A 25,068-nucleotide genomic window follows, 5' to 3' on the forward strand; every position below is an offset into this window, starting at 1 on the left:
CCGTTCGACTTGGGTTGATAAAAATGGTAGGGTCGACTGCTGACTTTAGTGATTAGTGTCTTAACTTTTTTATAGATCAAGAAACATTGTTGTTTTAATTAGCCATTCTGTTCTTCACCACCATTTATTGCTTGTTTATTTGTTTATTTTCTAAATTACTGTCACTTTCACATATGTATTGCATTGGTTTCTTTTCCATAATCATTCATAATCGTTTCAATTTCTTCGTTGTCTGCTGTTTGTGAAAAACACTCTTTCCTATCTTTCAGCTTTCAGTCAGTTCAGTCTCAGTGACTTCAGTGGCAATGGATTCGAGTTGGAGTTTTTACTTGTTACTTTTTGTCGGCAGTTAAAGTTATAGAAAAGTAAAATTAAAATATTGACAATATTCGAACAAATTAAAATGAAAAAAAAAATGGTAGAAATAAAAGACTCGTTCAATTTTTATTGAATTTATTGGGGAACAAAATTTCCTCGTTCATATTGTCAACAGCCAAAATAATCTGGCACAGATGTGAACTTAGAAAATTGTGGTTTATTGCTTAATGGCGCACAGTTGGACCTTTTCGAGTAGTATCAGGCAGAAGTCTCGATGATACCTCAAAGCATCGATGACTTGGACTCAATGCTCAGCATCGATGACTAAGGAAAAGTCGGGAATACCTGAGAAAAAGAGCACTTCAACCGAGCTTTGGATGGCTTTTTTAAAATTAAAAGTTAAAATACATTAAATTATTTATATAATAAGAAAACATTGATGTCTATATAAACATTTTGATCTGTTTAAGACGCTTGTGTTTTGTTAGCTATTTTTAAACTATGATATAAGTATGACGTCAATACCCAATACCAATGACTAGGTATTGAATGAAAGCATCGATGACAGGTATTGACACAGCCATCAACGCTCACCCTAGTCATCGAGTCTCTCCCAAGTCATCGCAGATGAAGAGAAAAATTGCTTGGCAATGAATGGATTGTGTGAGAGAGGGATGAATAATAAAAAAACAAAATTTTAAAAATCAATCTAGAACAAAAGAAAGGGCAAAAATTTTACTCGTTTCTACTCACTTTCCCCTCCCCTCCCCTATTCCCGGTCTGCCATCCGCACCATTAACGCACGCCGCAGGCAGACAATAGACAATTATAGTATACGAGTGCTTCACTCACGCAGTACAGATTCGAGACCCAATGCGAGAAGCATCGATGACGGAGATTGTCGAGACGAGAAAAAACATCGAGATAAAGGTCAAGTCCAAGACTTTTTCAATACGAAAAGCATCGATGACCTAACTTCTCGAGACGAGAAACAGCCATAACTTTTTAATAACCCGGATGCGCAGCCTTAGTTTCGAGGTGGAGCGTTCATAAGATATTTAAATTTAGATCGTCCTGCCCTCTGGTGGTCTGATCTGTCTTCGAATTCATAACTTAGAAATTTCCTTTAAAGCTTCCTCTCAAAATGAAGTATTTTTTTCTCTCAGTTTTTTTTTGTTTTTTTTTTCTCGAAAATATGGGAACCCCCACCCCCTTCCAAACTGCCCTATTCTTTGCAATATGAAAAATTAAGGTGACATGATATTGATTGAATGGCATTTCTGTACTCTTATTGAAATTTGTTGTGACGATTTTAAATGACTGTAATATCTTCATCATTAATGTGTGAATATGAGACAATTTTTATTTGGTTATTGTAACATTTGATCATGCTGTGCCCAATGCGTTTTACATTTTTTAGTTTTGATCTTTGCCAACTCTATTTATACCTCCTTCCATTCATTTTATTTTTCAGTACTTACACAAATGTAGAATCTTATCAACGCAGTCATGATTACATGACTACCCAGTTTCCCTAAAGGAGCACGGGTCAATAGACCTGTCTCTTTATCATTGATTGCATCTTTGATCTGTGGTCAAACAGGTGAGTCCTTCATTTTTTCATCATATCAATATCGTCTTTGATAATATATATATATATATATATATATATATATATATATATATATATATATATATATATATATATATATATATTATGTATTAACTCTTAACAGCCAGTCCCTGCCTGGCATTTACCAGAGCCTGTGCCCACTAACAAGGAAATAACTCCTTCAAAATATTATCTCATATATCATAAAAAGATATAATATAAAAGTATAATTATGATCAACTTCTACAATATTGTTTCGAGCATTCGCTCTCATCAGGAAGTGAGAGCGAATGCTTGAAACAATCTTGTAGAAGTTGATCGTAATCATGCTTGAAATATTTTATAAATGGCTCCTTTGAGCACTATCATTTCATGATTTTTCTTTTATAATATATATATATATATTTCCTTAATTATCCTCTTGGTGCTTGATCAGCACATAAGGCTGACACGGTGTAAGGAGGTAGAATGTATTATAAATTGGTTTTAAAATCAAATTAATTTCCTCATTGTGTCAATATATTTGCTGTGTAATCATTTAATAATAATGGGCGGGTGGTTGGATGGGAGCATCACCCTTGAATCATATACCTATGATGTTCGCATGGGTGTACGATCCGATAGTGAAGTCGTTTCTTCTTCTCTTTACTAGCCTATCCTGCTTCTTTGGTTTGTGATTGTATTTTTGACAGGGGATATTTTTTTTTCTGTAAATCTTCTGCCTGTTTGTTCTTGGTTATTTATAATTTAGCTTATGATATCTTTAGGTTATGATTTTGATTTACATTTGTACCATTTTTGTTGGATTGTTTGTTTTTTTTGTTTCAGCGGTCTCTCATATAACCTCAATTGTGTTGGAAGAGACCTAAAGCAACAAACAAACAAAAAAATTTAATAATGGTATAAAAGAGGTGATGAAATAAGAGTAAAGTTTAGGCCGCATTTTCAGTAGGAACATTTTCAGGTTTGGCAAAGTGTCGAGATTTTAGTTTCAGGTTTCAGCACTTCTTCCCGCTGGCACCCATGTTTCAGATAAGAGCTTCAAGTTTTCATTTGTTATTATTTTGTATTAAGGGAATGTTAATGAATATGGTAAATGACAATAATAGAGGAACATAGTGTTTCGATGACAGTGTTGTGTTTGATATATGGTAAGTGGTGCTTCATTTTCAAGTAATCATCTGACTAGGATCTTGGCAATAGCAACATTTTGAATTCACCATACAAGAATACCATACTAAAGTGAGGAAAATTTTTAGTAAATTAACCTTTTCCCAAGGACACAACTATGCACTGTTCAGAGCATTGGACTCGAACCCTAACCCTGGACCTTCTGGTCTAAGGGCACCAGACCACATAGTTACTCTAGGAAGGCTGTGAGTGTGAACTATTTTTCCATTTTGTTCAGTTCATAATTGGTATAAACCATTTCATGTATAACAGGTGAAAATAATGGAAGATGAATCGTTGAATGGCTCCTTCCATCATCTACAACATCATCATCATCACCATGTTCAACATCGACATGTTTCATCATCTGTTGGTGACGATGGTGGAGAAGATGAGGAACTCGACCCCCGAATTCAGGTAAATGTCGTTATGATTTTTGTAACTTCTCTTTTCTTTCCTTTTTATAACCACTTAACTGTCGCACGCCAATTAAAAACTTGTTTTTAAAATTTGGCCAGAAAACTTGGCCTTCAAATATCGATCAATTTAAATTACCCTCATCTTGATACAAACTGTCAAATCTGGGAAGTTTGCGAAGTAACCGGAATTTTGGGCAGTAATCTGACAGCAGATAGCGAAGAGATCAAAACCAGAGAATCAGTAACTTAAGGTAAACCAAACATTTACTTCCCTTAAACAAATTTGGAGAGCAACGGGATTGTATTCCAGCACTATAATCAAGATTTGTAAGAGTAATGTCTTAAGCATTTTGCTCTATGGATCAGAGTGTTGGAAGATCACAGAAAGTATCATTCAGAAACTTGATGTATTCCAAAACAAATGGTTACGATGAATCTTCAAGATATGCTGACTGAATGCAATCTCAGTGGAGGTGGAGTCTTTAGAGAGTCTCATTAAAAGGAGAAGATGGCAATGGTTGGGGCATGTCTGTCGCAGACCTGATGAAACACTGACAAGGAAAACCATGCGATGGACACGCCAAGGAAAGAGGAAGCGAGGCCGTCCCAAGGAGACCTGGAGAGGGATCTAAAGCAGAGAGGTCTGTCCCTCAAGATGGCCCCACGAATAGCTGCTGACAGGACCAGGTGGAGATCCCTTACATGGCCTCAAGTGCCAGCAGGCCCGGAGAGGATTGAGTGAGTGAGTGATCAGATGATAGAGTGCTCTTGACGGGGGGGAGTAGGTTTGTTTTTTTTTTTCGTACATGGGCTAAAGTGATTAGTTTTAAAGCAAGCACTCTTTCTTCGTTGTCATGTTACAAAACTACTGTCTTCCCATAATGGGCTGGGAGGCACTTACTGTGTCTTCTATTCCCCTTTTTCTCTTTCTAACTTGCTCTCTGTCTGTGTCTTGGGATGAGATTACTTGGTTTTGTCCTGGCCCTGGCCGGAATCCTTGGCTGGGAGGGAAACAGTCAAATGTATAGTTATCGTTTTTTCCTTGTAAATCATCTTCTCTATTATGTACTATTATATTTTTAGCTTTGAATGTCATGATTTGTAAACATTTGAGTGTGTTCCTCTGGATGGGGACCTGTGCTGGTGTCTGGGTGAGACTTTTAGTTGATCTCAAACTAAGTACACAGATAATATGCTCTTGGAATCTACATCTTTTCCTATTTGAACCAATTCCCCTTTGTCTTACTTTTTCTGAAATGCTTTTTATTGTATCCCATATCTTCCTTTTTAAATCTACTTGCACTGATATAATCTAAATGTTTTTGTAACTGTCATAAAACCCTTTAAAACAAACAAACAAATTACTGTTTGTAGTCATCAATGCAGGGATTACAAATAAATATATTTTGATTACTTTTTATTTTTTTTTTTTTAGATTGAGCTTGAGAAGTTAAACAGAGCCACTGAGGAAATCAACAGATTGGAGCTAGAACTTGATGTAAGTGGATTAATAAATAATATGAAATTGAATGCAAGCTTCGATTTACAAGAACAGATCAAATGAAGGTTTCGGGTTTCCCCTTTATCAACAAAACAGGATGATTGAAACACTACAGACGAATGAGATAATGTGGTAGTGGCGTTGTTAGGATGAATAAACAAAACATTGGTTGGCAACATTTACATTGTAAGTGGATTAGGATAGCGATATATGGACTAGGTGCGGCTATGTGCTCCAGTGGATCGGAAGGTCCTGGGTTCGAGCCTCGCGCTCAGCGCATAGTTGAGTCCTTGGAAAAGGCTCTTTCTTTACTCACATTCTCTCACCATACTCAGGTGTAAAATGAGTACCTGGTCGTTAACAGCGTTGTCTTTGTCCGAAAAATTGTAATATCGCCTAACAGGAGTCATGTCCCGTCCTACATGTTAAATGTTGCTGTTGACCAGGGACCCCTTATAAAGCGCTTTGAGCACATTTAGTGGATATTGCGCTATATAAAGCTCAGTTTTTAGATAAAAACATCTCAAAAGACACTTTCTCATATCTTCTTGTTTTGACAAAAACAATTAAAATTGTCTTTGTGATTGTAACACAATGGGACAGAATTCAATCTCGGGTGCAGTCGAGATTAAAAAATTTTTTTTATCCCTTTGTCCACCCAGTAGTGATTGGGTAGCTGGGTCTGTTAGATCTGGTGGAAAGTACTTTGCGATCGATTAGCATCCCATCCAAATGGGTAGCATTCCATTCCTGTTGTTTGTTTCATGCTATAGAAACAGGGTTAAACTCCAAACTCTATGAGTCATATGGCTCTGAGGGCCTACTTTTTAAAAAAAAAATCAATGTGAAAGTTGATCTCATCTTCAAGGATAGCGATCAGTCATATAAGTCCATTATTATTATTGTTATCATTGTCATTTTTATTATTTGTCAAATTTTTTATTATTATTATTATTATTTATTATTATTATTATTATTATTTATTATTATTATTATTATTATTATTATTATTATTATTATATTTATTATTATTATTATTATATTATTATTATTATTATTATTGTTATTATTATTATTATTATTATTATTATTATTATTATTATTATAATTATTATTATTTTATTATTATTGTTGTCATTATTATTACTATTATTATAATTATTATTATTATTTTATTATTATTGTTGTCATTATTATTATTATTATTATTATTATTATTATTATTATTATTATTATTATTATTATTTTATTATTATTATTATTATTATTATTATTATTATTATTATAATTATTATTATTTTATTATTATTGTTGTCATTATTATTACTATTATTATAATTATTATTATTATTTTATTATTATTGTTGTCATTATTATTATTATTATTATTATTATTATTATTATTATTATTATTATTATTTATTATTATTGTTATTATTATTATTATTATTATTATTATTATTATTATTATTATTATTATTATTATTATTATTATTATTATTATTTTATTATTATTATTACTAACACATCTTGTAACATTTTTCACTGTATATTCCCATTTATTTGATGGACAGGATGCCAGAGCTTCTTTCCGCCAAGTTCTCTCCGATTCGTCTCAAAGACTCAACGGGCTTGCCAAAAAGTTGGGAACCTCAGTGGACAAAGCCAGGCCTTACTATGACGCCAGAGTGAAATTGAAAGAGGTGAATTGATGGTTTGCATTGACCAATCAGGATAATTCTTGCCCTCTTTGTCTGTTCCATCTCCTTGATGAATTGATGGTTTACATGTAACTCAGCATTGACCAATCAGGATAATTCTTGCCCTCTTGCCTGTTCCGTCTCCTTGACTGTTTATTTCCAATCAACTGACAAACATTCCTTAATTCCATAGCTACCTTTAGCGCATGCCAAACAGACAAATAGATCGGTCCCACAATTAGTGAGTATTTATCACAATTTTTTTTTTTTTGGAGACACAGATGAAGGAATTGCATTGCAACACCTAGCGACACTATGCATTTTATTTTCAACAATTGTCTGTGTTTAAATTGTGAGCGATGCTCAGGATCTAGGGGCTGTTTACTACTATGGATGATAGACAAGTTCTCAAGGTGGCTATAGGTTTTCCGTTCGCGCTCATCAGTTGATATCAATATTCCAAATTTTGGGGTCAAAAATATAACCACAGAAATGCTTATTTGACTTCTTTTCATATATAATTAACGATAATTATGATAATACTGTAAGATAATAGTCAAAAAATGCATTCATGTCAATAGTTTGCCAGGTTATATAGCAACAAGTGGTCATGAGGGAACCATCGTTATATTTTGTTTGTTTTTTAATTTAATTTTCTTTTTTTCTTGTGTGTGTGTGGGGGGGGGGGGGGGGGTGATTTTATTTATCTTCAAAGATGTACAGAGTTTTAAGTCAAACTTGATTTTGAAAAGAAAAAGAAAAATAAGAATTTATTTTAAAACTAGGTCTTTATTTCTTTTAAGTAGTCAGATGGAGTTGGAGTTGATCCTGGTTTCTATGGGGTGAAACGGACAATGCTTGCTACCTTTTGGATAGGATGCTAGTCTATCGCAAAAGTGTTTTCCACCAGATCATTCAGAATCTCTAATCACTGCTTGGTGGACAGAGAGGGGGGGGGAGGGGGGATGGGTGGTTTGAAAAAAAAAAACTCAACTTCACCGGAGATCAATCTCAGTCCCTTTTAGTTTGAAGCGAGTGCTCTACTGACTGAACTATCGGTTGTATTTATTTATTTATTTTTTTTTTTTTTTAATGCCCTTTCACGACATCATAAGATATCATCGCTATGCATTCCGTGAAGGAATATAGATAATTCATCAAGCAAGATGTCTGATGTCAACAGGAATCACCCATGTTGTCACAGTGAGCAAATTGGAGGTTAATAATCTTGCTCAAGGAAAAAACTGAAAGCGTCTGAAACAAGGCTCGAACCCAGGACTTTCCGGGTCTCTGTACAATGCCTTAACCACTTGGCCACTTCGAAGCCCAGGTTGTATTTATGCATAGCGTTAGTATATTAATATTACTTTTTTAAAAATTGATTTCAGGCGCATCTGGAGAGCCAGAAAGCTGCCCTTCGATTTGAAAGGGCTTGTAGTATGCACGAAGCAGCCAAGGAGATGGTGCAGCTGGCAGAGGAAGGTTACAAACGGCGGGAGGAGGATCTGGACCCCACGTGGCAGGAAATGCTAAATCACGCCACTATGAAGGTGAGCGATTTTCTTACAAATTAGGGAGCAGGTACTGGTGTAAGATGGAGGTCTGAAAAAGTGTGTATGATGAGACATGTACCAATGCATGGCACGCAATGCTAGATCAATAGTATTACTTTATCTCTCTCTCTCTCTCTCTCTCTCTCTCTCTCTCTCTCTCTCTCTTTCTCTCTCTCTCTCTCTCTCTCTGGGTGGGGTTCCCTACCTCCACAGTGGGCAGGGGAGGGGGTACTTACCGTGTCTTCTATCCCCTTATATCTGTTTTCCAACTTGCTTTCTGTCTTTGTCTTGGTGTGAGATTGCTCGGTTTTGTCCAGACCCTGGCCGGAGTCCTAGCTGGGAGGGAAACAGTCAACTGCATAGTTATTGTTTTGGGAGATATTTTTTTCCTTGTAAATCATCTCTCTGTTATGTGTTATTATATTTGTTATTTTTAATGTATAATGCAAGCATTTGAGTGTATTCCTCTTTGTTGGATTTTGTGCTTGTGTCTGGATGAGACTTATAGGTGATCTCAAACTAAGTGCATTGGTAGTATGCTCTTGGAATCTACATCTGATCCCTATTTGTTCCCAGTTCCCCTATGTCTTACTTTTTCTTCGGTGCTTTAATTGTAATTCTAGAACTTTTTACTATCCCATTTTCTTCCTTTTTACTGGCGCTGATATAACCTAAATGTGTTGCAAGCGCCGTAAAACCCTTAAAAAACAAAACAAAACAAAATCTCTCTCTCTCTCTCTCTCTCTCTCTCTCTCTCTCTCTCTCTCTCTCTCTCTCTCTTTCTCTCTCTCTCTTCTCTCTTTCTCTCTCTCTCTCTCTCTCTCTCTCTCTCTCTCTCTCTCTCTCTCTCTCTCTCTCTCTCTCTCTCTCTCTCTCTCTCTCTCTCTCTCTCTCTCTCTCACTGTCTCACTGTTTTTCCTGTTTTTTTTTTCTTTCTATTTGCTTTACCTGTCTTCAGTCTTGAAATCCAAATTGTAAAATGTAAAAATCCCAACCAGGTCAACGATGCTGAAAGAGAAAGGATTGAGAGTGAGGACAACCACCAATCTACAACTCTCAACTTCAAGAAGAGAGAGGAGGAGGTGCAGAAATTGCAGAGAGACTTAAAAAGGGCCATCACTAAATCGAAGTAAGGAGAATTACGCTATTTAATGTTCCTCTTGGTTTTGTTTGTTTTTTGTTTTCTTTCTTATCTCGCTCCTTTTGTTTGTTTGTTTTTTGTAACGGATCCTCATAGCGGCCAGCTGTTCCGAAATGACAATCTGGAGAAAAGAAAAAAATAATAAGAAAACATTTTTTAATGATCAAGACTATTTATAATGTATGGAGATAGCGATGACGTGTCCCAGGATTATAATTCTTTACCTAGCAAATTAAAAAGAGGAATAATAGGAACAGAATTAACGTCTTGCATCTCTTTGTTACTGTTTTTTAGATAGCCATTTTGGTGATTACTTGTCATTAAATTATATTATCAGTCAGACTAGAAACATTCAAGGTTACACATAGTTTTATCACAAAGTCTGGGTGCATGTCGTACTTCCCCATCTATTTATATTTATTCATTTATGCTATAGATTGTGGAGATTTGGCTGAATGATACTTTTCTTCACTGAAGAAGAGGTCATGTATAGTTAAAATACTATTCATTTACATCCCAATAAAATAAGATATAGTTTTTAAATAAGAATTTGTACTATTACCGTACCCAGACTTTATGGACACCCTGTATATAACGTTTATATCCGGCTGGTGGGTGTTGTGAGTTTTTTACCTGAATGCATAGCATGAATAGACTGACTGAGAGTAAAGCTCTAAATCTAGATCATGTTGTATATTAGTCCAAACATGCTGCCCTTTTGGGTCATGACGGTATCGTGTGTGTTAGGGTGTCCCGCTGTAACTCTTTCAGCGCCATTGGCCGCACTGTGCAGCCAGAGTAGAATCTGTTCTAATGGCCAATGGCCGCACAGTGCGGTCGGTCTTAAAAGGCAAACACAATAATGTAATCCAATCCTACTTTCAACAAAAGTACTATAAATTGAACGAAAGGTATCATTTCTTTCATCAGAACATTCAATTGGCCCTAGGGGGGTATTTTAATTGATATTTTGCGCTGAATTCATTGGTCACTTTGTCTTAGCATGTCATTCTCATGTTGCCTCAATCAGATGTCAGCCATTTTGTGACGAAAATGCGAATATGGCCTCAGCACTGAACGAGTTAACTCTTTGAAAAGTTGGCCGCTACGTATAGATAGTTCGAAGTTGACGTCACTCAGGTCTTTGTTATTGTTTTTTGCCATCCGCGTTTGTGAGTAATTCTCACTAAACTGTATTAACCTGACTATAAACGAACATGGTTACACAAAGTTTTGTGTGTTGGTCCGTTATACTTCCGGATGGTAATGTTGTGAACTCCTTAGCCAAGCGCATACTATCTACTGGGTTTGTGGAGCTAAATTGTTGAACTGTTTTTTACTATGGTATATAGCGCCTTCTGAATCTGGATATGAATCTTACTCTAAATTGTTGGACTGTTCTTTACTATGGTATATAGCGCCTTCTGAATCTGGATATGAGTCTTACTCTAAATTGTTGAACTGTTCTTTACTATGGTATATAGCGCCTTCTGAATCTGGATATGAATCTTACTCTAAATTATTGAACTGTTCTTTACTATGGTATATAGCGCCTTCTGAATCTGGATATGAATCTTACTCTAAATTGTTGGACTGTTTTTTACTATGGTATATAGCGCCTTCTGAATCTGGATATGAATCTTACTCTAAGTCTAGTCAATTCTCTGAGTATTTGTATTTGAAGGTGGAGAGAGTTGTTGAAAGTGGCAGCCATTGTTGGTGTTTCAGCTGATGAAGTAGTTTGATAATCTTCATTAATTTGAAGGTGTCTAAATCTGTCGCATTCACACATGATTCGGGAAGAGTGTTCCAGGCGTTGATAAGACGGGATGGGGTGTAAATGAATACTTGAAAAAAAAATTTGAATGTGCATATTGGTGTTTTAGCGTTTTTGTCATGAACCATGTACATTTTACAGACCCATGTGTAACAGTCAATGATGTTTGTTTTCCACAGGCCGTACTTTGAAATGAAAGCTAAATTCAATCAGGTTATGGAGGTAAGACATCATTTCTTCTTCTTCTTCTTCTTCTTCTTCTTCTTCTTCTTCTTCTTCTTCTTCTTCTTCTTCTTCTTCTTCTTCTTCTTCTTCTTCTTCTTCTTCTTCTTCTTCTTCTTCTTCTTCTTCTTCTTCTTCTTCTTCTTCTTTCTTCTTCTTCTTCTTCTTCTTTTCTTCTTCTTCTTCTCTCTTCTTCTTCTTCTTCTTCTTCTTCTTCTTCTTCTTCTTCTTCTTCTTCTTCTTCTTCTTCTTCTTCTTCTTCTTCTTCTTCTTCTTCTTCTTCTTCTTCTTCTTCTTCTTCTTCTTCTTCTTCTTCTTCTTCTTCTTCTTCTTCTTCTTCTTCTTCTTCTTCTTCTTCTTCTTCTTCTTCTTCTTCTTCTTCTTCTTTTTCTTCTTCTTCTTCTTCTTCTTCTTTTTCTCCTCCTCCTCCTCCTCCTTCTCCTCCTTCTTCTTAGTAGTAGTAGTAGTAATAGATCTGTAAATCAACTGAAATCAGTCAATTCGTCAAATTTAAATATTTTTTAAAAGGAAAGAAAGAAATGAATAAAGAAAGAATTCATGAATCATAGTGAAGTAATTAATAATAATAATATTATTAATAAAGTTAATAATAATTAATAAAGTAATTAAGAATGTTCCACAGCTCTACACATAGATCATGGGCCGTTTATATTAACGATAGATAAATTGCCAAGGCTAAGCGACACTTTTTAGAATTGCCGTGTCTGAACACATCCCAGTGTATTTTCACACAGCCTTCGTGAAATTATTCTTTCACTTTCCAAACCTGTCGTGATCCCAATGGTAGCCAATTTTAACTGAGCCACCGAGCGATAAATTTTACTGTTTTGTCTAAGCCAAAATTGACCACATTTACCTGGAGGGAAGTAAAAGTATGAAAAATGTAAAATGCGAAAGCCAGAAGTGCGTTACAAATTGAAAGTTAGGGATTGCTACGTACATCTTGATTGCCTCACATTGTAAACAAACTGACCGTTTCTAGTTTCTTCACTGATTGGGTACCTAATTATAAGGAACAATGGTAAGTAGCCTAATTAATTCCTGTGCAAATTAGTTTTCTGCCATTGTTTTGCTCAAGCGAGTTTGCTGTATACCTTTCATTTCGATTCTTTGGATTTTTCCGCTACGACGAATTACGAAGAGTTTCAGTCACTTTTTATAGAGCTCATTTACAGGTCTAGTAGTAGTAGTAGTGGTAGTAGTATTAGTATCATTATTATTATTATTATTAGTAGTAGTAGTAGTATTAGTAGTAGTAGTAGTAGTGCATTTTTTTTTATTATTCTCATCATCATTGTGTACATTTTTATTAATTATTTGGTAATCAATTGATCAATTAATTTATTGTAATGTATTATTCATCTATTTGTATATATATATGAATAATTGGTCAGGACCACAAGAGAAATGTCAGTCGGTTGGAGGAGGATGTGGCGTCTACCAAATCTCTCTACTCCGAGGCCTTGAGGAACCTGGAGGCCATTAGTGACGACATTCATCGTCAGAGGTTGGAAAGGCGACAGAAGATGCAACTCGGGATACGAGGGGCAGGCGTGGGAGCAGAGTCGCCTTCACCACCACCCTCTTGGGATAAGGGTAGGCTTTGTACATACTGGATTCTGTAACAACAAAAAACCAAAAAAAAACTTGAACTTTTATAAAGTGCAATATCCATTAAAGCGCTTAGAGTCTGGTGTCTCGGAGTTATAGCGCTATATAAGTTTTCAGCATTATTATTATTATTATTATTATTATTAAATGTGCTTTAAATGCTTTACAAGGGGACCCTAGCCAACATTAACACTTAACATGTAGGATGAGACATGACGCCTGTTCGGCACTAATTTTTTTTTGTCAGACAAGAGACAACGGTGTTAACAGCCAGGTACTTATTTTACATCTGAGTATGGTGAGAGAATGTGAGTAATGAGTAATCGTGAAAATGGTCATTTTGGAAGCAACAACAGCAATATGTTACAAAGGTTGAGCCGTGGAAATTGATAGATAGTTCTAGAAATTGCACTCAATTTCTTGAAGACCTGCGAGATAACAAATTTTTGACTATTATCAAAACAAATGACTGCTGAGAGGAATACATAAAAAATTGTGCGAAATTACTACAACAGCTAGTTTGTATACTGACTCGAGAACGTGCCATTTTAGAATACTCACTCTCTTTCAAGAGCGTAAAGCTAGAGATGTTTTGTCCTAAGGAAAAAAAAGGTTGAGATTTTTTAATGGTTTGGTACGATTCTTTGCTAAAGTAGGTGCTTTGGTCAACGTCCATTTGGCACTCATGCAGTGAGCTGATAAATTATGGCTGTGGCACGATTTTTTAAAACTTTTGAGTGATGGGTCTCGGAAAAAGTTCCATAGATTTTTTGTTTATGGATGGATTATAATGATGTATGTCTTATTTTGTTCAGGAGGAATTACCCTCTTTTGGTGTTTATGAAATCAATGCCAATTTAGTATATCTTTTGATCGTGGAGAAAATAGGGTATAATTTAGCTTTGGATAATTAAAAAATTAGAAATGTGTAAATCAAAATTCTTTAGGTGATCTCTAACAAAGTACTTTGATAGTGTGCTCTTGGAATCTATATCTATTTCCTATTTGAACCAATTCCCCTTTGTCTTACCTTCTCTTAGGTGCTTTAATTGTAATCTGGAACTTTTCACTATCCCATTTTCTTCCTTTTTACTGGCGCTGATATGACCTTAATGTGTTGCAATAGCCGTAAAACCCTTAAAAACAAACAAACAAATCAAAATTCCAGTGATTTAATAAGTATAGCTGACTTTATAGAGCAACAATTTCCTGTCACAAGGAATAAATAACACTTCAACATCCTTAAAATGGTGTACTCTGGCATCAAATTTCATTTTCAATAAGTTTTGATGATTTCCAAGATACTCACAAATAATAACGTGAAGTTGAAGGTAAGCTTCAATTTAATTACAAAAACAGATCAAATGAACGTTTCGGGTTTCCCCTTTATCAACAAAACAGGATGATTGAAACACCACAGATGAATGAGATGACTACCACATCATCTCATTCATCTGTGGTGTTTCTTTCATCCTGTTTTGTTGATAAAGGGGAAACCCGAAACGTTCATTTGATCTGTTTTTGTAATTAAATTGAAGCTGACATTCAACTTCACGTTATAATTTATTTCTTCGAGCTTCGAGCAGCACATCAAGCTCTGAAATTGGAGCCAAAATTTTTGTATTTCTTCACCCTTTTCGTAGTGGTTGGCAGGTCTGCATATTTTCTTACGGTGTTTCTAACAGACAAAGAGTGCCTAACTGGGTGGGGTTCCTGACCTCTCATAGTGGGCAGGGGGTTACATACTGTGTCTTCTATCCCCCTATGTCTGTTTTCCAACATGCTTTCTGTCTTTGTCTTGCTGGGTGGGGTTCCTGACCTCCCATAGTGGGCAGGGAGGTACATACTGTGTCTTCTATCCCCCTATGTCTGTTTTCCAACATGCTTTCTGTCTTTGTCTTGCTGGGTGGGGTTCCTGACCTCTCATAGTGGGCAGGGAGGTACATACTGTGTCTTCTATCCCCCTATGTCTGTTTTCCAACATGCTTTCTGTCTTTGTCTTGCTGGGTGGGGTTCCTGACCTCCCATAGTGGGCAGGGAGGTACATACTGTGTCTTCTATCCCCCTATGTCTGTTTTCCAACATGCTTTCTGTCTTTGTCTTGCTGGGTGGGGTTCCTGACCTCCCATAGTGGGCAGGGGGTACATACTGTGTCTTCTATCCCCCTATGTCTGTTTTCCAACATGCTTTCTGTCTTTGTCTTGCTGGGTGGGGTTCCTGACCTCCCATAGTGGGCAGGGAGGTACATACTGTGTCTTCTATCCCCCTATGTCTGTTTTCCAACATGCTTTCTGTCTTTGTCTTGCTGGGTGGGGTTCCTGACCTCCCATAGTGGGCAGGGAGGTACATACTGTGTCTTCTATCCCCCTATGTCTGTTTTCCAACATGCTTTCTGTCTTTGTCTTGCTGGGTGGGGTTCCTGACCTCCCATAGTGGGCAGGGAGGTACATACTGTGTCTTCTATCCCCCTATGTCTGTTTTCCAACATGCTTTCTGTCTTTGTCTTGCTGGGTGGGGTTCCTGACCTCCCATAGTGGGCAGGGGGTTACATACTGTGTCTTCTATCCCCCTATGTCTGTTTTCCAACATGCTTTCTGTCTTTGTTTTGCTGGGTGGGGTTCCTGACCTCCCATAGTGGGCAGGGAGGTACATACTGTTGTTTTCTATCCCCTTATATCTGTTTTCCAACATGCTTTCTGTCTTTGTCTTGCTGGGTGGGGTTCCTGACCTCCCATAGTGGGCAGGGGGGTACATACTGTGTCTTCTATCCCCCTATGTCTGTTTTCCAACATGCTTTCTGTCTTTGTCTTGCTGGGTGGGGTTCCTGACCTCCCATAGTGGGCAGGGAGGTACATACTGTGTCTTCTATCCCCCTATGTCTGTTTTCCAACATGCTTTCTGTCTTTGTTTTGCTGGGTGGGGTTCCTGACCTCCCATAGTGGGCAGGGGGGTACATACTGTGTCTTCTATCCCCCTGTATCTGTTTTCCAACTTGCTTTCTGTCTTTGTCTTGAAATGAGATTACTTGGTTTTATCATGGCCCTGGCTGGGAGGGAAACAGTGAAATGTATAATTAGTTTTGGGAGATGATGTTTTTTTTTCCTTGTAAATCATCTCTCTGTTATGCACTGTATTATGGTTTGTTTATGTATTATATATGATTTGTAAACATTTGAGTGTATTCCTCTTAGTGGGGACTTGTGCTTGTGTCTGGATGAGACTTTTAGGTGATCTCAAACTAAGTACACTGATAGTGTGCTCTTGGAAGCTACATCTGTTCCCTATTTGAACCAATTCCCCTTTGTCTGCCTAATTCTTGGATGCTTTGATTGTAATTCTTTAACTTTTTATTATCCCGTTTTCTTCCTTTTTACTGGTGCGGATATCACCGTAATGTGTTGCAAGCGCCGTAAAACCTTTAAAAACAAAACAACAAGAGTGCCTAAGTATTCGCACATCCACCATTCACACTCACACACCCACCCAACATGTGCACAACACAACATACGTCACTCTCAAACTCCAAGAACTCCCTCATATTCACACGCGGCCAAAAAAACATTTTTTTTTTTTAATTTAGCTTTATATATAGTGCAATATCCACAAAATGTGCTCAAAGCGCTTTACAAGGGGTCCCTGGTCAACAGCAGCATTTAACATGTAGGACGGGACATGCCGCCTGTTAGCCGATATGACAATTTTTTGGACAGAGACAACGTTATTAACGGCCAGGTACTCATTTTACACCTGATTATAGTGAGAGAAAGTGAGTAAAGAGCCTTTTCCAAGGACTCACTATGCGCTGAGCGCGAGGCTCGAATCCAGGACCTTCTGATCCGAAAGCGAGTGTCATACCACAAGACCACATAGCCGCAAACAACTAAAATACCAGTTGAAGATGAGAATATTTCATAAATCCCGCTAAAGGCAATGTTGGTTTCCTTGACAACCAAATTCTTTCCAATCTTCCCACGTTTCACAACATGCTCTGATTTAACCGATTTACATCATTCTTTCAGGTATCAACATTGATGGCAGTGCCTCCCATGTGATAAACAGCGATGGAGAGGAAATGTACGGAGAACGCACAGGCAGGAAAAGGTATTTTGTTTTGTTTTTGTTTTTTATACTCCTCCATTTACAGGTTTATTCTGTCAATCTCTACACCATCCCCTTCTTCAATGTACATCATTTTAGAGTGTAAACGTTTGTGATGTCTATTTTATTTCATTTTACATTTGCTGTGTAATGTGTCCAGAGCCCTCTATCCAGCGAGGGGTGAGGCGCAATTTGAAGTGTTTAGCATTATTATTATTATTATTATTATTATTATTATTATTATTATTATTATTATTATTATTATTATTATTATTATTATTATTATTATTATTATTATTATTATTATTATTATTATTATCATTATTATTATTATAAAACAAGAAATGAAGTGAGTAGGAAAGTGCCAGAAGACAATAGAGAATAAAAAATTGTTGCGACGGTGATGGGGGTTTGAACCCGCGACCTTACTGGTATGACGACTCCGCCTGACCGGTGAGAGTGTGACTCTACCGTATGAGCTATCCATGATCCCAAAAAAGATCGTTTCTAACTCATGTCATTATTAGAGCTCTCTTTCACTGACTACTTGAGATCGCTGGTCCAACCCACACAACCTCCGCGAAGTTAGTTGGCCAGCAATTAAGCTTAGTAGTCAATTTCTGTTGAGAATATTATAATACACCTGGTAGACCACTCCCAAAATGAACGCCTGATTAATGTTACCGTATTATGTAAATTATCTCTTCCTGTCAGGGCCCCCAAAATATGGAACAAATTAGATAAAAATAATCAAAGATGCCCCCTGAGATCAGTAATTTTAGGAAACTTTTGAAAACATTCCTATTCAGACAGGATTTTAAATAGTAATAATTTCATGTTTTGTGTTACCTGTTGTCTTTTGTATGTGTAGTGAATTAGAGCACTGTGTGGAATCTGTGTGCTGTATCAATTCATTATTACATTACATTGTATTCTTTCCTTCCAAAGTGAGGAATTCCAGACTTTTACGTTATAATTTGAATGTCTCAGATTTCCAATTAAGGTATATATGACCAGAAGTGTTGCTTACGACTTTTTAAAACTCAGAAAAGCAAAACATAGACAAAGCAGCAACTATTTTATCACTTTGTTTTCTCAGATGGAAAGAGCAAGGGATTGTGGGATTTGATCTTCCGTTATGTCATCAGTCATCTGTATCAGATGACCATGACCTTGACAGTCTCAAGTCAGACCCGCTTAATTTGGTCATGTTCAAAATGGATACTCAACATCACTCTTCTTCCACTTCCCCTTATGACAACAATAATTTCCAACCCCCATCGGTTATCCGTCACGATCCGAAGCACGCCCGAAATCATAGCTACAGACGAGCGTTGGACTCGGATAACGACTTCGGGGATGAATACACCCAACAGATGAAAGACACTTCTACTAGTCAGGACTCCAAAGTTCAAAACAACAACACGTCTTCCCTTCCTGCCAACACGTTTTCCTCCTCTTCCTCCGCTTCAAAGTCGCAGCAGCTTAAAAAGGAGATGGAAGCCTTGCAGTCGAGTTTGAGTCGAGCCCAAGAATGGGTCAACAAATCACCCGTGCCTCAGCAAAGGCGTTTTATCAAGTCAAAAAGCCTAATCGATGCTGCGTCTGCTTCATCAACCTCACCGTCCTCGTCAACAGTCACAAATTCTTCGTCGTGCATTGGTGATAATACTAATGGTAAACCCCCTGCATCCTCCTCCTCCTCCTCCCACCACCCACAATCCTCTCATCCTGCTGTCACTTTGACATCCTCTCTCACCACAGAAGCCATGAGAATCATGGCTTCAAACTCAAGACTTCAGGAAGAGAAGAGTAACGCTAGCCAGTCCTCACCACCACATCCTCAAACAAGTAATACCAAAGTCTCATCAGCATTATCCGCCAGGCTCTTGCAACAGCAGCAAGATTCATCATCTTTATCCTTATCGTCTAAAGCAACAGCTTTGAAAAGATCAGGCGATGCTGAAAATATCTCAGTACAAATTCAGCCGCATTTACAACAACCATCGCCACCTTTGCCAGGCCATCCCCCCCACCACCCAAAATCCAGCCCGAGATCCGTCTCTTCGACAACCTCAGACCAGTCTTCCCCAAATTCCGGATCTCCGTCTGGAAAATCGCCCAAACTCCAAGGGTTGATTCTCCGAGTCGATGCTGCCGGTATCATTGCTTCGCCTTCTCCATCGTCTTCATCCTCACCTGCCAATAACCACTTCTTCTCCAAACACCACATAACGTCTCCATCGTATAACAGTAATCAGGTTGTCATAACTACCAAAACGCCAGGCTTAGGCGTGCAAATACAAAACTCTGCTGCTGATCGTCACCACCACCACCACCATCACCACAACCAACAACAACAGCAGCAGCAGTTCCGAGGAGCAGTCGCAACAAACTTATCAGCACCACATAAATCGACAATTTCCTCATCGTCTCCATCCTCAGCATCTCATACAAACCCTTTGGATGGAACGGTTTCCTCCACGAGTCCATCATCGACAATGAATCCTCTGAATACGACAACCCCTTCCCCTCCTCGTCCTTCACTCATCCCTTATACTAGATCTTTGTCCTCCTCGTCCACGTTATCTCTAGGAGGATTCAAATTGCCCACGTCCCTCACCTCCTCAAAAGCGCCACAAACTTCCACCGCCTTCCATCTCCCCTCTCCAACCCAGCCTCGCTCCACAAACCTTTCCATCCCTCCACCCCTTGCCATAAGACAGTTGATCTCCCCCACCCCGCCCTCTCCGTCCGGGGACCGCGTCTCCATCCTGTCAGGCCGAAGCGATTCCTCCCGAGGAGGATTATTACGACCACCGTCAGATAGTTCTGACACCGAGAGTATTGCAAGTACGGGTCCCATGTTAGATGACGATCAGGTATGCATTATTCTACTATACATATCTAATCTTATAAAATGCTTAACATGCCTTTCCTCCCATTGGCAAAGTGATACATAGCTACTAGCAGCTCTTGTTTGGGAGGCATTGGCTGCATCTTCCATCCTCTTAAATCTGTTTTCCAATTTGTTTTCTGTCTTTATCTTGGAATAAGATGATCTGATTTTGTCCTGGCCCTGGGCCGGAATCCTAAGCAGGAAGGGAAACTGTCAAATGGAAGTTATAGTTTTGAGAGATGATATCTGTTTTACTTGTAAATCATCTCTTTTTAAAGTACTGCTTTATTTGTTGTTTTGAATGTATAATTCCTCAGGATCCTGTGTTTGTGTCTGGATGAGACTTTTAGGTGATCCCAAACTTTGCACATCGACGGTATGCTCTTGGAATCTACATCTATTCCGTATTTGAACCAATACCCTTTTTTCTTACTTCTTCTTGTGTGCTTTTCGTTGTAAATCTAGAATTTTTTCCACTATCCCATTATCTCATTTTCTTTCTTTTGACATGCACCGAAATGACCTGAATGTGTCATGAACAGACCAAGTTGATCACATGTTGTGATTTGCTGCTTATGGCAGACGTGTATTTATCAGGGCTGCTAACTCTCCTTGTTTTATCAGGAAATTCCTTGATATTTTTATTTTTTTCATTCCCGTACTTCCTATTTACCTGCTATTTTTGCAATTTTGATTGTAATTTTTTTATTCCAGAAAAAAAACAAACATTATCATCCTCATCATGTCACCATCATCATCATCATCATTATCATCATCACGACCACCACCACCACCACATTCATTATCACACGGTCATTTAAATCCCAGATTTGCCCCCAAAATATTCCCTAATGTTTGTCTCTGAAATGTTGGAAGGTCTGATTTACTGGGTGGGGTTCTTGACCTCCCATAGTGGGCAGGGGGGTACATACTGTGTCTTCTTTCCCCTTATATCTGTTTTCCAATTTGCTTTCTGTCTTTGTCTTGGAATGAGATTACTTGGTTTTGTCCTGGCCCTGGCCGGAGTCCTAGCTGGGAGAGAAACGGTTAAATGCATAGTTATTGTTTTGGGAGATGATATTTTTTTCCTTGTAAATCATCTCTCTGTTATGTGTTATTATATTTGTTATTTTTAATGTATAATGCAAGCATTTGAGTGTATTCCTCTTTGTTGGATTTTGTGCTTGTGTCTGGATGAGACTTATAGGCAGACCTGCCACTTCACGAAAAAGGAAATCAGTATGACATTGTAAAAAAATCAGTATCTGGGGAAAAAAATCAGTATGAGACGTAAAATTATCCAATGGTTGGGCTACTCACCTAATTCTGCACAATTTGACACTTGTCACTCAAACTAACCAAAGCGTCACAACCCCCCCCCCCCCCCCCCCCCCCCCTTATTTTTCCCCAACACCCAAAATGGCACGCACAACGCGAATTTGGCAATCGGACTACTAACTTATTTAAAGATGGTGGCACTTGGTAAAGAGTCAGAAGCCAGGGACCGCGGTGGTTTACCAGTACAGCTCGCTGTCGCTTCACAAAGGAAATGAAAACTAAATAACGCGCCGTGTGTGTTTTCTATCTGTGTGAGGGCATCACAAAGAGGCTCGCTACGCCATGTGATCTATCGAGGTATCGCGGGACGGGTCAAAGTTCACGAGACTTGAAAATTTTAACGTGCAACGTAAAGCACAAAGTAAACGTAAAAGAGAGGGGTGGAGGGCTGCGGGCCCTTGGTCACTTGGTGAAATCGGTACGATCGGCATGCAGATCGGGAAATCGGTACGATCGGCAAGTAAATCGGGAAATCGGTAAATACGAAAAAAAGTTCTTGCAAATCGGTATGATACCGATTAATCGGTATGAACGGCAGGTCTGCTTATAGGTGATTTCAAACTAAGTACATTGGTGGTATGCTCTTGGAATTTACATCTGATCCCTATTTGTTCCCAGTTCCCCTATGTCTTCCTTTTTCTTGGGTGCTTTAATTGTAATTCTAGAACTTTTTTCTATCCCATTTTGTTCCTTTTTACTGGTGCTGATATAACCTAAATGTGTTGCAAGTGTCGTAAAACCCTTAAAAACAAACAAAAACAAGGTCCCATTTATTAATTTGTTCTGTATTTTCCCCAATATCCAAAATCATTATCAATGCAAATATATTTTATTTATTTTTATTTTAACAATTTTTTTTCTCTCTCTTATTTGTAGGTTGAATTTCTTACTTTGGACTTCAATGAACAAAGCATCTCTTCATCTGCGCCTCAGGAGGAAGTGGAGGAAGGCGATATGAATGATGTTGACCCCTCCAGACTCCAGCGTGGCAACTGGTCAAGGATGAGCCTACCGCCTCGACTCAGTTATCTCGGAGGCTACCTGGAACGAACCAGACAAGCTGTGGGCCCTGTGGATCCCCTGGTCGGTTCTGACAATGTTTGCGGTCCCAGTGTTGATGTTGGTGCTGATTGCAGGAACGTTACTGTTGTGGATAATGATAAATGTGGCCGTGTTGTCGGTTTTCACGACGACTCGACGTCACCCCATTGCAGTGATGATTTGGGGATGTCCGTTGAGCTAGATAAAGGTGAAATGGGTGATGCATCTGTGGTGGTGGAGGAACATGAAAGAAGATGTGAACAGGTCGCAGATGTTGACGGAATGAGAGAAGAGAGATACATTAATGTTGAAGGGGAAGATGATAATAATAATAATAATAATAATAATAATAATGATGATGGATTGTCTGTTTTACAAAATGAGAAGAAAGTTGAGTGTGAGGTCAGTGTTAGTATAAGGGTTCATTTGGAAAAGGGAGAGATGAAAAAGAGAAAGAGAAGAATATGAAGGGGCGAAAAGAGGAAATAGTGTGGTTGAGGGCGGAAGACCTCGTGTGAGAAAAAGAGAATGTGAAGAGAGGTGGTGGGTTTCGACAGTGCGAATTAGAATCCATCGGGTGTGTCAGACTAAACTTTTGGTGACATCTTTGTGTTACAGTGGAGTGAATGTAAGTTGAGGGTGTCAAATAGACGATCTTTATCTCTTAGTGGATTTGTTTTTTTAATAAATTTTTGGTTGTTTCTCTTATTGTTTAGATTTTTTTCTCAGGGATTTAAACTTTGTCATCTTTAGACTTGGAAGTTTGTTTTTTGGAGGAAAGACTTATTTTTAATTTTGTCATTGTTTTATATGTTTGTTTTTCAGATCCCTTTATCGATTAATACTATTTCTCAGTTTTTAAACTGTCACATTTAGAATTGGAAAGATATGAATTGCTTCTAATATTGGAAGAAATTATGACTTATTTTTTTATCAACTACTACTTAAGACTCAATTTTTCTTTTATATTTTGCCTAACTTTTCCAGAATGCCCGTTGATGCCGACAATTGATAAGACATTTTGTTGTTTTTTTTTAAATCCCCGAGACCCAATAACTTGGGTACTTGTTGACTACTAATGCAATGGAAAATGTTTTCTTTGAAATGTTTTTGTTGGGGTTTTTTGTTTTTTTTCTCAACACTGCTCATTGGTCATAAATCCTGTTTTTAAATAGATAGATTCATAGATTTTCTGAAATAGATCTGATTGAATTGTTACTTTAATTAGGATTGTTGTTATTATTATTATTATTATTATTATTATTATTATTATTATTATTATTATTATTATTATTATTATTATTATTATTATTATTATTATTATTATTATTGTTGTTGTTGTTGTTGTTGTTGTTGTTGTTGTTGTTGTTGTTGTTATTATTATTATTATTATTATTATTATTATTATTATTATTATTATTATTATTATTATTATTATTTAGATTATTGACTTGACTTGACTTAGATGCCTTTCGCGTCTCGACCGAAAGATCGGGTCGCCTTGGCTGTTTCCAGTATTTCCTGTGTGAGGTGTCTCCAATATTGCCGGTCCTCTGCTAGGGTTCTCAGGTCCCCTGCCGTTATGAGACTAATGCTTTGTCCAAGTGTTGTGAGGTTTTTGTTTAGGATCACAGGGAGTGTTGTGATCGGTCTTCCTCTGAAAAGGTTCCCATGTTTTTGGAAGTATCCCGACATGGCTTGGTTTGCTGGTATGTTTTTGTCCCTGCGTAGTATGTGACCGAGAAGTTGCCATCGTTGTTGTAAAATGTCAAGGGAGATTGGTCTTTCTTTTGTGATCTTATAGAGTGATTCATTTGAGATCTTTTTGGGGTATTTGATGTCCAGTACCCTTCTTAGCTGTGTGCGATGGAAGGCATCCAGATGTTCTTCTTCGGATTTTGTCAACGCCCAAGTGCCGCAGTTATACAGAAGTACCGGTTTTACAAGAGCATGGTACAGTTTCAGTTTGGTTTTTCTCTTTATTTTGTCACCTCTAATCCATACATTGGTGAGTTTACTGAGTGCGGCGTTTGATAGCTGTTTTCTTCTTTGTACATCCTCGGTGTCTCCAATTAGTGAGCCGACTTTCTTTGTTCTTTTCCATTCCTCTTTGTTCCTCGATATTGTTGTAAATTCGGTTTTATTGGCATTGACTTGGAGGTTATATTTCATGAGGGTATTTTGTATGATGTCTATATTTGCTGGTGTTGATCCAATAAAATCAACATCATCTGCATAGGCGATTTCTCTAGGGATTGCATTCTCAATATGAGTCGTTGGTTTTGGAATGACTTTTCGAACTTCTTTCAGAGCGTGTTCTAAGTATATTGTGAACAGAATCGGGCTCAGACTATCTCCTTGGGGGGTCCCGATGTTACTTTCGAACTGCGTCTGTTTTGTGGCCCCGTATATCCTTGGTTGTATCTTTGTGTTGCTGAGGAGAAATCAGATTATTCGGAGCTCGTCTTCGTCTACTTTGTCTGTTAATATCTCCAAAAGTTTTCCTCTGTCGATCGTATCAAAGGCTGCGGACATATCGATTCCGGTTATTGTTATGGATATGTTTTCTTTGAGTGCCTTTGCTGCCAACCATTTATGTGTTCATACAACGTCCGATGTGCTTCGGTCTTGGCGAAACCCGCTTTGG

At 37.7% G+C, this 25,068-nt stretch overlaps 1 protein-coding gene across 1 annotated transcript; it reads left to right on the forward strand.

The window, feature by feature from the left end:
* Positions 1-23,324, forward strand: LOC144958414 (uncharacterized). Its single transcript, XM_078890441.1, has 12 exons — positions 1-26; positions 1,793-1,921; positions 3,374-3,517; positions 4,955-5,017; positions 6,595-6,723; positions 8,109-8,270; positions 9,272-9,402; positions 11,371-11,413; positions 12,829-13,030; positions 17,065-17,146; positions 18,243-20,025; positions 22,257-23,324. Exons 3-12 carry the CDS (start codon positions 3,383-3,385, stop codon positions 22,887-22,889), a joined length of 3,363 nt encoding a protein of 1,120 aa, XP_078746567.1. The 5' UTR covers positions 1-26; positions 1,793-1,921; positions 3,374-3,382; the 3' UTR covers positions 22,890-23,324.
* Positions 23,325-25,068: the final 1,744 nt, after the last annotated feature.

The sequence above is a fragment of the Berghia stephanieae genome, chromosome 12 (assembly GCF_034508935.2).
Source record: "Berghia stephanieae isolate SIO BIC M18660-M18661 chromosome 12, UCSD_Bste_1.3, whole genome shotgun sequence".
Classification (NCBI taxonomy): Eukaryota; Metazoa; Mollusca; class Gastropoda; order Nudibranchia; family Aeolidiidae; genus Berghia; species Berghia stephanieae.

Bases quoted from the DNA above. Each gene is read 5' to 3' on its own strand.
- LOC144958414 (XM_078890441.1), top strand. From the start codon at position 3,383: ATGGAAGATGAATCGTTGAATGGCTCCTTCCATCATCTACAACATCAT. The intron at 8,271-9,271 runs GTGAGCGATTTT...AATCCCAACCAG, and splicing joins TAAATCACGCCACTATGAAG to GTCAACGATGCTGAAAGAGA. The intron at 9,403-11,370 runs GTAAGGAGAATT...TGTTTTCCACAG, and splicing joins AGGGCCATCACTAAATCGAA to GCCGTACTTTGAAATGAAAG.